Raw genomic sequence first — 14,038 nt, 5'->3', positions numbered from 1 at the left:
TCACATACTTTAATGCTGCCATGCACTGAGCATATAATTAGCATTTATTCATGAAAAGTGCAGCAGGTGAAGGCTTTTTGTTGTGCGAACCAGAAAACCTTCAATACATTTCAAGGTAAGTAAGCTATTTACTACACTGCTGCCCTTTATAGTTGCCACTAGATTTGTGGTATGGTAGTTTTTTCGAATTTGATTGTTTAACAGTGCTGATCGAGAAATGGAGATGAAATGCTGTCATTATAATGTAATGCAGTCCATTATTCATATTTGTAAGGACAGTTAATTTATGGTTACTTTGTATGAAGTGTGTCTGTAATAAATCTATCGTTTGTATATACTGAATATACAACTAAGCCTGTGCCACCAGGCTTGGAATTTCGTCATTTTAGGGCAAGGCCATTTGGCCTTGGTGTCACACATTTTTCTAGGGCAGCAAAGGCCACATGCCAGGGCAACAAAGGCCATGAGGGAAACATTTGGAGTTATATAAATAAATAACTTCCCTTTCTGATAAGAAACACACCAAATGACATGGGAACAACACATCTGTTTGTTTTAATCATCATAGCCTATGCCTCCCTAGTATTACCGATATTTAAAAAATTTTTTACCCCCTGTTACTTTGAATAATTAGTGTTTGGTATGATTTCCCATCTACTTTACCTTCTCCTTCCACAAATTCCAAAATAAATCAAAAATTCATATTAATATTAGCCTAACAAATATTCAATTAAGAGCAGAAGAAAGGTCAAACTCTGTGATGCACATACATCGTGTGTGTGTGTGTGGTGTGTGTGTGTGTGTGTGTGTGTGTTGTGTGTGTGTGTGTGTGTGTGTGTGTGTGTGTGTGTGTGTGTGTGTGTGTGTGGTTGTGGTGTGTGATGTGGTGTGTGTGTGGTGTGGTGTGTGTGTGTGATGTGTGTGTTTGTGTGTGTGTTGTGTTGTGTGATGTGTGTTGTGTGTGTGTGTGTGTCTTTAATCACTCTCACAGCTCTGCGTCAGAACTGGAAAACAGTTCAAAAACTGTCCATGGGAATACAATCGCCTGCTTTAATTTCTTCTTCGACGTTTTGTGAGTGTGGACGGAGCGTACAGTTAGTTAGCCTGATTGATCCATTCAGAAAACCGCATTTAAAAGGTTTTTCGCTTGCCGTCTTGTCGCCAGACTTGGCAAGGCATTCAATTCATGTTTTTTACTAACCGCTATCCGTATGTAGGTTACTTCAGCATTATTTGAACGTGTATTACAATTAAATCACTGTAACATATGTCATTTTGTGTAGTGGTTTCCACACGTGTGAAATAGCCCCGCCCCCTCTCCAGCGCGTCCTGTTGAATGACAGGAGTAACATAGCTGCACAGCCGCGGTGAACTCCGGCTGTTAGAGCGACTGAGAATAGTTCGCATTCGCGTCCGTTGTGGACGCAGCATATGCAGTCAGAACACACTGTTCTGACGCCTTTTTAAAGCACTGTCGAGGATTTTAACAGTGTGAGGGGCACACAGCCATTGTGTGGCCGTAGGACGTACAATTATTTTTTTGGCATAAACGGCCAGACCGAGGGCTACTACGGCCATGGCTCGGAAATCCTACCCTGCTGTGCACATATTTTAATTTGTCAATTGTTAAAGGCCTTAGGGACAGCATGAAAAAAGCAGGTATACATGCTTTTAGACTTCCTCTAGATATTTTTGTGCATTTTCTTGTATTGCATTATCCCTTTTCATGAATAGAACAAACAAATGGATCACCAAAAACAGGTTTAATGTGTATATGGCATGTAAAGGGTTGGGAATGGTTCTTTCTTGGCCAATGCCACACATCCATAGGGTTTCATGGAAGGAACTGAACCATTTGTCCGAAAATACTGACCAACAACCACCCAAACCGAACAGAGCACTTTTTCCACTGTTCTCTTCACTCTACTACCAGACAGGCAAGCCCACCATTTATTCTTCTGTGGTTTAAAAGATCTTAAATAAAATGATATGTTGCCTTGGTCTACCTGTCATAAACTTCATGGAAAAAGGCAGATAGGCAGATTGGTATTTTCTGGTATCAAAAGGGCAGAACGCTTTGAAGCCCCTCTACTGAGCAACACACTGATAGTTGGGAGAAGGACTCAACTGCCTCAGTCAGAAACAAAAGGTGGACAGGACAAAAACCTAAATTCAGAGCATGAGAGCGCTCAGCCTGGTGAAGGCAGTCACACTGGCGTCACGCCCTCATTGAGTTCAGATTACCAATATCATTGAGTGGGAGTTCAAAATTGTCGTGACGTTAACTCTACTCACTTTAAGGCTCATAAATGATGTTGCTGCATGTGCATATGCCAAGTGCCGGCGCACCTTCGTGATGACTTATGAGGCAATTTTACGTTAGTGCCGCAGGCAGACTGACTGGAATCTGATGAAACACATTAGCATTCAATATGCCATTGTGTAATCCCGCCCTATGTGTGTACTGACTTCAAGAGTGAAAGGGAGGAGACCGACCAGCAGAAGCCTAGGGTGAGGGAGCACACACAAGAGGATGGAGGGGTAGGTTGGAGAGATTGTGTGTGTGGTGTGTGTGTGTGTGTGTGTGTGTGTGTGTGTGTGTGTGTGTGTGTGTGTGTGTGTGGTGTGTGTGTGTTGTGTGTGTGTGTGTGTGTGTGTGTGTGTGGTGTGTGTGTGGTGTGGGTGTGTGTGGGTGTGTGGTGTGTGTGTGTGTGTGTGTTGTGTGTGTGTGTGTGTGTGTGTGTGTGTGGTGTGTGTGTTGAGTGGGGGGGGGGGGGGGGGGGGACACCCACTGCCTTTTACATCAGAATGACGCACGAGGGCTGGCAGAGATCCGATAGAAAAGGCCACATCCCCCTTCCCTCCCCCCGAGTCAACCAGAGCATTGGTTATGCTGACGTGGCCGTGGAGTGCCAGCCTTCCAGAGGAAGCAGCCACGGGAAAAAACATCAGTCCTACCTCAACAAAACGGCAGGCTGCCATTGGGCCAAGAATAGCCACAAACAAGCTACCCGTTCTGGCAGTGTAAACAGAGGCTCTGCACTTTGAGAAAACCCATCACCTCCCGTCCAACATCCAATAACCCGGCTTCACCACCACGCCTCTCAGGTAAAGCCAGGATCCACTGGTGCTGGGAAGCTGCCAGAGATGGATAATTGATCCATCTGGGTAAAAGAGCCCAAGCGGAGACCTATTTAAAGCCAGGTGCATGTGCGCACACACACATGAGGCGCAGGGTGGTAAGACCAATTGGAGCACCCGCCTGCTCACTTTTGTCTAAAAATGGATAGATATAACAACAAACAAAGTGGGACTTTGCGCAGGTCTAATAAGGCATACTGAAAACCGACTTGGGAGGCGTAACAATCCAAGCGATCCTTCAAGTTTAATCGGATGTGCAAATGAACCATCAATTAGATGTAGAGTCAAATAAAGCACACAAACTAGATGAAAGCAAAAAGAAGGGCGTTCAAATCAAGAATGGCACACAGACGCAAAGAAACAAGACTGAGACAGGTAGAAAAAACGATCAGAGAGAAAGAGTGGTTTCATATGGGAGCGCTCAATAAGCTCTCAATGGCAACATGATGAACTGTGAGCCGATAAAGATGGAGCGGGCCCGATTATTAATTAGAGCTAATAAATTGTCTCCATCCACAAATAAGAAGGAGAGGGAGAGAGGATAGGCAAGGGAGGCAGACTAACTGACAGAGGTTAACAATTACAGCCAAGCATTGGAAAGAGGCTAAACACTGAACTGTCAATGAAACAAAAAAGTATTAATTGCAAGATGAAACCCTAACATTGATTCTTAGAGAAAACACTGGCAGATGGTTTTCTATGTGTGCATGCAATGGTACATCCTTTTTTGCAGGCAGGAAAGATCTTCCATCAATTATGAGGGTAGTTATTTTGTAATAAGGTTACATTTTATCAGAAGATTAGGAAGCCTTGGCTGCGTAGGCTCATTCTTGGCAAGGCCATTTCTTCACAACATGCTATTTATCTCTAAAACCATCCCAGATCCAGGCACATAGAGAAGGGAAGCAGGTGGAAAAAAAGAGGAAAAGGGCATTCTGTGTTGATCTGTTTGCAAACAGGAGCCGGAGGGAGGAATCTGCACAGTAAACAATGGAACAATTTACTAAAAATAGCCTTTTTTTTTGGAGTTCGTAAACTTATATTTCTGGCATTTTTATGGCTCTTACAAGGCACATTGCCTGAATGAAGTTTACAGGAGGGGAAGGGATCAGTAACCTTCATGTTTGTGTCTGATATATAACATCACCCTGTTGCTGATGCTTTTACCCAGAACCAGAGAAGGGCTTGAACCACATCCGGATATTTTTTTTATTTGGCTGTGTTAAGGATATGAGGATCCCACTCCAAAACCACTTTCTCCTGTAACAAGGAAGCTAAACTCACAAACGGAATGTGGACAACTCAATGTAAACTAAAAAGGGCCGTGGACACGGAATCGCCACGTTCGTCCGGATATCTAACCCCTGACTAAACTCAGAAGATAATGGGAGGTAGGGGTCTTTAAAAAGAAAAAGAAAAAACATGTTTTTCTTCTTGCATCCTCTTTACCTTTCCTCCCTCCCCCTTTGCATCAACGCAGCAATGGGAGAATGAGTCACTAGCTCAATCATTCTCCAAGCCCCTCGCTGCAGAAACTGTGAATGAACCTCGCCTGTGTGCGTGTCGGTACGCACATGTTTGTGTGCATGTACTTGGAGTTGGGTGGGGGAGGCGCCGAGTATAAAAATAAAGTGTTACCGTGGCTAATATGTCTAATGTTTGCGGTCGGATTGTGTGAACCATATGTGATGAGTTTTGTCTGTTAGAGGGCGCTGGCTGTGAGGAAACATGCAACCACCCCAATGTGGGCTTATGAGTTCACATCTGAATGGATATGAACATGACTTCAATTTACTACACTGTAGAAAAAGAATAATGGAGTGAACGAGTCAATACCTGCGCCATAGCACATGTCCACTGTTTCACGATGGTTACATATCCTTGTTGCCCACTCAATAGTCACAATGTGACCTCCATGGAAGGCTTTGAATAAATTCAGGGGTAGCAAGTTGAGGAATATGTAGGAGGAGAGACCACGTGTCAACAGACTTAATGAAAGTTAGCATGGATAAAAGGGAGGACATGCCTATTGAAAACTGACACATTTATGTCTGAATCTTTTGTCCCTTGTGGCAAAATAACTTTTATCATGATTTAATCTAAGAATTTGGCTTTTAATGGTTTAATTTGCTTCATTCGATTATAGTCACCTCTAAATCTGTTTTAAGCGTAAGGCTCTTGAAAGTAGATGCGAGGCATTTACAGATCCTATTATTCATCCCAGAGAAAATGTGACTAATACGTTGTGGAGCAGGGGATGATTTTGCACCTTAGATGTATTTGTCTTCAAAAATAATAAAGACTCTTCATTACGGAGGATTGCAGAACACTATCATGTACATTTTTCTTATGTGCTTGTTGAGAAATGGGACCAAGAGGTTCCCAATACTGATATGGCACTGTCCAAATGACTTCCTTAGTCCATTAAAACAGTTTTCAGACAGTTGTATATCCGTGGAACCGCCACACCTTTTTGATGTTGTATTAAGCCAGGCTCTGCGGAAATATTTCTGCTACTTTCTGAAACAAACAACCATCATTCCCACTTACCTCATGTTGTGATTGTAAGCTGAGTTTCAGCTTCACTCTAGATGCCTTTTTTTATCTATTCTTGTCCCTTTTTATGTGTCCAACCAAGTGTATTACTATGAATGTTCAGGAGAAACTTGGGATAAACCTATTTCCAAAGCAGACTATACTAGTGTATTTGCACCTCTTCACCGCACAATGTCAGATGCTCAATGGTGCACATCCTGTCTGCTCAGTTTCAGGGCCAGGCGACATGACAGCCTCAAGTCCCACTGATAGACTAGCACCATCAGGAATGAGATGAGGTATTTCACAGCTATGGCATCAGCGATAAGGGACAAGTAGGCAGATGGGCTTACTGACCGACCAGTATCTCTCAGAGGACACTGGAAAAAGGGCTACAAGTGAGCCAGGTTTATGCATGCACATACCAGCATTCAGACACACTCTCTTTAGCTCCCTGTCGTAATGCCAGGAAGGCTTTCTTGGCTTTTGCTGGATAAGGCACATCTCTATCAGACTCAATAAGCCGAGTGGAAGTAGACGGTGCTTTCAGCCTTCATCCACAGACTGAATCATCCAAAGTGATGTGAATCACCGGCAGGCTAAGTCAGATAAAGAAGTGGATCTAATCAACCCTATGGTCATGATGCTGACTTGCCTCATCGTTCACAGAGCTTATCAGGTGGAGTATCGCTTTGTGCCAGTGATACAGCCTTCAGATGTACAGTGGCAGACGCTGAGAAAAGACAACCCGGGGAGCGCAGGGGATCGTAAGGGCACGTCCACTCACGTAAAGATCTCTTCTCATGGCAATGAGGAGAGCTAGCAGGAGAAACTAAATGGCTACTCTAGCTTTCTTCGCTAAAGGCCCGCCCTCCAAGGAAAAGGCCATCCATAAACTGCATTTTACAAGATTATCTTTTCATATTGAGCAGGCAGTCATGCGCTTACACGTAGAAATTACACACATCCAGCTGCTAAAAATACATAATTGAATACACAAATTGGTGTGAGACGTAGCATATCCTGGAAAATATGTGTAAACCAGATCTGGCTTTGTTACTGTGACTCACACCGTCCCTGTCAGTACATACTAGGGTAAAAGGTGAAAGCATGCATATGCACAACAAGCACTTAAATGAACAAGGATACTTTTTTGTTGTGGACAACAAACCAAACCAACCAATGTGCATACATGGCCGCACGCAAACACACACACTCTTCTTTCTTCCTCCTTGCACCGCAAGCAGTGAGTCATCCCTCTATTCACGTCACTGAGATGAGTGCACCCTGTGACAGGCCAGTTAGAAGCAGTCTCACTGATCTATGTGGCACCTCTCTCCCTTTGTTTCTCCTCTGATGGAGAGACTATGTATGCTCGCTCCCTATTAGGAAGGTTTACTCAGCTCGTAATGGGGGGGCTGGTGTGGGAGCTCAGTCAGACCGGAGCAGGGAGAAGAGCCCCTGCGTGAGGAAACTGTAAGATGGCTTAAAGCCTGTGAAGGATCCTCATCTAAAACCTGAATGCCTGAGGCCAATTGTCTTATTGTCATTCATATACGTCACAAGGCATAGTTTAAGGCTAAAGACAAGACATACCAGTGTCTTTCCACAGTGAGACACTAAGCACTGGATAATACATTGGTCATTACATATATGCTAAAATGTCGAGAGCCTGCCTGCTGTCTTCACAAAGGGTAGCAATCATTGTTTCGTCACAAACCGTTATTAGGCATCCTTTATCTTTCTTTGTTACATCAAATTGAAGGGAAAAAAAATGTTCGGTGAGCTCACATAAAATGTCAATATGCAGAGAGGGATGTCCGTGGAGCATAACAAACAAAGCCAATCATTTTCAGATCTATGTTTTCCCGGGCAACTACATTTTATCATAATCGTTTACAATTACTGCCCCACAGCTCTACCTCCTACTTCTCCAGCTGTCTTCACAATGTCGGCGACGTGTTGAAGCCAGACTTCATTGTTGTTGTCACAAAGCCAGCGCAATCACCAACAATTAAGGATAAGGAAATGACTGCCATGAGGACAAATAACAATGTGTAACACATCTCACTCAAACACCGCCTTACTGCCCTGACTCCTCTACACTGTAATCATACCATATGCTTGGTTTACATTATGGTAATATACAGGCACACTGATCGTTTTTTTAAATCTGTCAAATTAAACAGGAAGAGCGGCTTGACAAACGACATACAGCAAAATAGCTAAGGGGGGGAAATTATGTGGGGGGTTTTTTGGAAGGGGGGGGTAAAAGAGTATGACAAATCAGGAAGATAATAATGCAGGGTGGGATATTTGGTACTACAGGAAGCGTTGTAATAAAATCAATCAAATTAAATTAAACATCACAGTTACTTTTCTGATGTATAAAGACAATGGTATGTTTTGGGTTAGGAGGCATGTGTGTGTCTATTCAAATCTGCTGTATTTTACATCAAGTTAGGAGACTTTTCTTTTAATTCAAATCTTTTGTCTTATCTCTTTGTGTTGTGTTTCTATGCGTATAAGTCACGTGTCATTTTTTCAAGGTCCCCGTCTCTTAAAGAAAATGTAATTTCATTAAAACATATCGATGCAGTTGCATGACACATTTGTTCCATCTGTACTGTTCACTATATTGGCTGGAACCATAAAATGCTATTATGTCATTGAGCTGCCTGGGAGCTGTGAGACATGATGACTGTCTGTCTCCTGTTGTCAATCCTGTAAAATACGTCAATGGATCCCGGCCAATCCCCTCCCTTTTAACTGCACACACTGAACAAAGCTGAGAGAACTGGATAAAAGGTGTTTGCTAGAAATAAAAAGGGAGTCAAGCAAAGATCTAGCTCTGCTAACCAGATTATGCTTACACCTATTATAACCTAACACTTGGTAAGATGATCAGACTCAAGCACCAAATGAATTTTCGGGGTGTCAGCATTGAATTTAAAAAAGCCTCTCCATCGTAATCATCCATTCACACAGGCAGAGAGATTCTAAGCTTTATTTTATATTTGTTTGCCATTCAAAAGTGAGTACATTTCAGAGGGGAAAATATAGATTTAAATCAAGCTGATTAACCGGACACATGTAAAGTTAAAACCTCTTCTCTTCTTTAGGTGTCTGCCTTAATGCTTTGGAAATGTTTTCTACAGAATATCTTTGTATAACTGTGCATTTCTACAGATGACCAAATTGAAGACTTGGATTATTTGTAGTTAATAACCTATTGTTGTGGTTGTACACATGCGCTTAATGGTCTGAGGTAATGCACAATAGAACCATTTATTGCTCTGAACATAATATTTTTTGCACATGTGATTTGCACAATTTTTCCTTCATCCCTTAGTGAAAGCATTTTTTTATAACACTGAGATGTCCACTGCAACGATATCGCCTTAGTTATTATTTTCCACTTTGTTCCAATAGATGTCAGGGGAAAAGAAGAGGACTAAGCATTGAAAATGAGCAACATTTTCCTGTAGCTTTTTTGTGGCCCTGTTAAGAGTGTAGTCAAGGATGCATTTGTCTTGTGGTCACAATGCCCTGGAACTAACAATTCAATATGTTGTCTGCTCTCACTGGAGCCGTGCTGCTTTGCCCACTGAACATACTGTATATCCTGCAGCATTTTTGCATTAAAGGCTACAACAATTACTGGTACTGAGAAATGCAATAAGCCTGTGCACATGCTGTATGTCTGTATTTTCACGAGGTACTGCTAGAACCTGAATAATGCTCCTAAACTTGACACTAAATGTCGTTATATAAACTAATTTCGTTTTTTCAAGGCTTAACAAACTGTATTCTGCAAAGGAGATATCAATTCAAAACAATATTTGTTCTCCTTGCAAAAATACGTTCATTAATGAAAATAGATCATAATTTGTCCATACTATACCCATTATATTTCAAATGTTGTAAACCACTTATCCTTAATGTGTGGATTATTAGGTGAAATGCATTTGAATCTAGGATTACATGGAACATCTATATATACATAGAACATCTTTCTTACCTGTGATACACTGAAACTGACCATCCTCTCGTCGAATAGTGAAGGCCTCTCCTGGGTTTACCTGCACCAGGATTACCTGTGGAGAAACAAAGCAATATTTAATTAACAACATTACATGTTGACATTGTGTAAACAGATTCCATAGTGGATTAAAAATCACTCTGGCATTGTAGAAACTCAAGATAGTTGTAATATGTCTGTGAAATGATTTCCTTAGTGTGAATAAAAGCAAAAACATTTGTGTGAAAAGCACAGTCTTAACAGCAAACGTCTTTGGTGTTACCCCAACAATATGGACACCTGAAAATCATAGTGGGGAAAAAATCAAAACCATTGAGAGCTTTTCTGTGCAAACATAATTTGTAAAAGTGGCAGGAGTATTACCGCAACAATGAGAACACAAAACGGTTTGCTATGAGACAAATGCTCCAACCTGATCTAAAAAAGAGACAAAAATTGAGGAAACATCAAACCAATTTATTTTTAGGACAAAGCACGTATTTACAGAGAGCAAGACTGTGAGGTTCAAAGAGGGGGAAAAGGCTTTCTGTGTTCTCCATTAAATTGCAACAAAAAAATATATTTTTTAATATGGGAGATTGGGAGAAGTGTGAACACAAATCAACACAGCCATACCTGGACTATGTTTGCTGTGGTGGTCAATTTGACTGGTGTTACACATTATCAATACATAAGCTCATGCTCTGCGCTACTTTCACTGTCAATTACAAGCTTTATCAACCGTAGAGTGAAGGACTGTTTCTCAGAAGCCGTACAGGGAAATAAACATAGCTCAAATGCACATCAATGTGTATTTTTAGTTCATTTTGGCCGTAATGATCATATTAAGCACTTGATGAGTTGACCTGGAAGACTTTAATGAACCAGTAACTAATATTCAAACTGCAGAACATTTTGTAAATCGATGACATTACATTTGTTTAATTAACTGGATAAAATTTTAAAAGGATGCATAGTTATATTAATCTCATATTTTAAATGTGAAGACGAATCCGTTTTCTCTTCCCTATTATAACAAGTCATAAAATAACAACCACCTGTACATTTCAAGAACATTCAACAGATGTTGCCAGAATGAAAAAATAAGGAAGCAATTCTTATCTTAATCCATTTAGGAAAAAAACAGCCAGTCTTCATGTCTTAAATATTTATTCTGTCAATATTTCACATACAAATCCAAGGATATATGATTTTGTTAAACTGAGTTGTTTCTCCACATTCATAGTTTTAAAACATCTTGATTTATCAGGCATTACACACATTTAAAGCTTCAACCATAAACCTCCAAATTCTAATCTATTAAAATCTCCCATCTATTGAGTTTATTAAGCCTGTTGGAAATATCAGGTAAATCGACACTGCTACCATATACTAAGACACACTGCCTTTGTCATAACAAAAGACTAGAGAACAGAACAAGAAAAAGGTGATTTTTAGCAAGGAAACATTTTTTCAAACCATTCAACATTCTTGTCAATGAAATGAAATGTTTGACGACTGCCAAATAAAACGAAAAATGATTGAATGCTAAAGACAAATATGTATTTACCATTCACCAAATCAACAGGTCAGAATAGGTTAATGAAAGCAAGATCACTGAAACTCTCTCCGAATCATCTTTAATTCTCTTAAGCAATTCTTCTTAACTCCTAAGGAGCCCACATGATTAGGTTTTAGTTGCCCGGCACCGTGTGTGGGCGCTAGTTACCTCACTCTTGTGGAAGTCGCTGTCATAGAATCTACACTCCCCTGGCAGAGGGCTTTGGCTACAGCTTTCTTCAGGCACAGAAATCATCAGCACCTCCATCTCTGACACTGCTCCCATTCATGTGCTCAGCAGGGAGAGGAAAGAGCCCTTTGACTGCCACACACACACAGAAGCTCATATGCTCATACACACCCATACAGGCAGCGTCAGCAGCAAGTGTAGATGGTGGTGGGAGGGGGGTGTGGGGCAACGGAGGTCTAATTGAATCAAAGTCTAGGCACTTCACACACAGTGGGGTGCATGTGTATGTTTGTTGTCCACCCCCCTTCTGTGTGAAGCAAACACTCTTCTAGGAATATCAATCTTTACGTTGGGCGTTACATTAAAATCAATACAGAGACATCCATTGCATGTTCATGTCATAAAACAGAATTGCTAATAAAATATCTGACTGCTACTTACTGTTGCCCGCATTGCTTTTTCTCATTCAGGCGTTGCTACTCACGCAGTCACAGAGAAAAAAAAGAAGAAAAAAAAAAGATGCTCCAGGGTCTACCAGACCCTCCACCACTTTACCCAACCCTCATGAGAAATCACATGACCCGCAATGCTAACACATCTGGCTGGGCTGGTCCTTTACACCCTCCACTTCCATCCACTCCTGCACAAAATCCAGGAAGAAACAGTCGAGAGAGACGAGGACGACGAGGAGCTTTGTAGGAGGATGGGGCTTAGCCTCATGCGCTGGATGTAGCGTTCACATAAAGTGTGGCGTAAATCTCATGTTTGCTTAGCCTGGTTCAGCCTCATCTGCTCCATAGCGGTGCACTCTGCAGCAGGCGGCTTGTTCACTCTTGCCTCTGGCTCCAGTGCAGCCTCCCTACCGTCAGTATCCACAGCAACCCCTTCAACAAATAAGCCACGGCGATGTCCGTGCCAAACCTTCAGAGAGGGGATTGAAACCTTATCAGCAGTGGCCACTCTCTGGAAAAGGAGGCGGATGAACCCAGGAAAACCGGACCAAATCTGAGAAGGATGATGCCTCAGTTTGCTATTCAGTTCCTCTGTCACTGACTGTGTGCCAGCTCAGTTTACGCCTGCTGTGCTCCTTAACGTGGTTCATTTCTAAAGCATTCCATCAGGGCGTGTTCACAACACAGCTAAGCAGGTATAAGGGTTCCACTGCGTGGGGAGTCCTTTGTTCTGCCTTTTTTCACAACAACAACAACGGTGTGAGGGCGAAGAGCGACCCACGCAGCTTCTGAGGCTGACATATACGACTACGCTACAGTGTCTCTCCCTCCCCCTCTCCCTTACTCTCTCTGGCTCTCTCTCCCATTCACAGAGCGACATGCCATACACCCTCTCTTAATACTCCGATCGATGCGAGAGGAGATGAGGTGGTGGGAGTTCCATTTCAGAGCTCCAGTGCTCGGCGACAATTGCACCCTTGAGTTCTCTTTACTGTCTTCAAAGATCACAAAGCAGCCCACTGACAGTCAAAACAGAGACACTATGTACAGCGACACAATAAACAAGAGCTTGCAAGTATTCACTGCTTCTGTAACATCTGTCCTTATTCATTTTAATGGATCATTCCTTAAAGCGACAGTGCTGATAACTTGATCAGCATGTGCCAAGTTAAAAGATACGTCTGCGTCACTGATACTGTTGCGCAAGCGGTAAACCTACAAAAAAGCACAACCTCTTAAAAAAACAACCTCTGCTTGTTATTGCTTCTTGTAAAATGATAAGAAGATGATTTGAAGGGATTACATACATATAACCACTAGCAGTAATGATCAGGAGTAGAGTATAGGTGTATGCAGTAAGATGACTTGAGGGAAATATGAAGTTACATTTATTTTTGAAAGATGAAGAATGCCAAGAAACAAAACCAACACTATTTCGAAAGTGTTGCATTGTTCAAATCATTACATCTTTTGATCATGAGGCTGAGAATCTGTTCAAACAAGAATTTATTTTTCAACACAATCTAGAAGTTATTACCAAAACCCCAATTAAATTAACTGTTGTGGTTTTTCTTTTTAAATAATCCAACTTTCAATTTTAATACATGCTGATTTTCTATCCTTTTGCAGGAAAAAAAATACTGTATATGCAGTGGCGGCGCCAGGGTATGGCTGGGGTAGGCTACAGCCATACCAAGAAATGGCATAGCCCCACCTCAGCCCCACCATGAAAAATGATGTTAAAGTAAGCACATTAAATAATAAGCAAAATGCTAAATGTTGAGAACACGGCTTGCGAACATATACAGGTCGTGTCCACAACACATAAACCGATCCTGCTGTAACAACAAGTGCACGTTACTGATGCAATATGGTTGAGACCATTCGGGGTTATGCTAGAAGAGGGGTGCAAGGAATAGTCTAAGTAGTGGGGGAGTTTTATACACTAAAGGTGTGGAAATTCTCTGGCGTTATAATATCATTTGAATAGACCTACAGCCAATAAGAGCAACGAAACGTTGGGTCTGAGTCATGCATTACTGATTGAGATCGATCCGAACCGCCAGTCAGTATCCCCATTGGATCTTCAACGTGTACTATCATACGTCACGTTCACAGTGATCCCTTTCTATTTACTTC

The 14,038-nt window shown here is 41.7% G+C and overlaps 1 protein-coding gene across 1 annotated transcript in view; it reads right to left on the bottom strand.

Moving 5' to 3' along the window:
- LOC104952801 (fibronectin type-III domain-containing protein 3A-like) overlaps window positions 1-11,813 on the bottom strand; it is a 44,171-nt gene extending 32,358 nt beyond the window's left edge. The window contains 2 exon segments of the mRNA XM_010779705.1: window positions 9,698-9,773; window positions 11,427-11,813. Coding sequence (XP_010778007.1) covers window positions 9,698-9,773; window positions 11,427-11,525 — 175 coding nt within the window. The 5' untranslated portion in view covers window positions 11,526-11,813.
- Window positions 11,814-14,038: the final 2,225 nt, after the last annotated feature.

Source organism: Notothenia coriiceps, unplaced genomic scaffold (assembly GCF_000735185.1).
Source record: "Notothenia coriiceps isolate Sejong01 unplaced genomic scaffold, NC01 NC01_scaffold00020561, whole genome shotgun sequence".
Classification (NCBI taxonomy): domain Eukaryota; kingdom Metazoa; phylum Chordata; class Actinopteri; order Perciformes; family Nototheniidae; genus Notothenia; species Notothenia coriiceps.
This window is presented reverse-complemented; position numbering and strand designations above follow the sequence as displayed.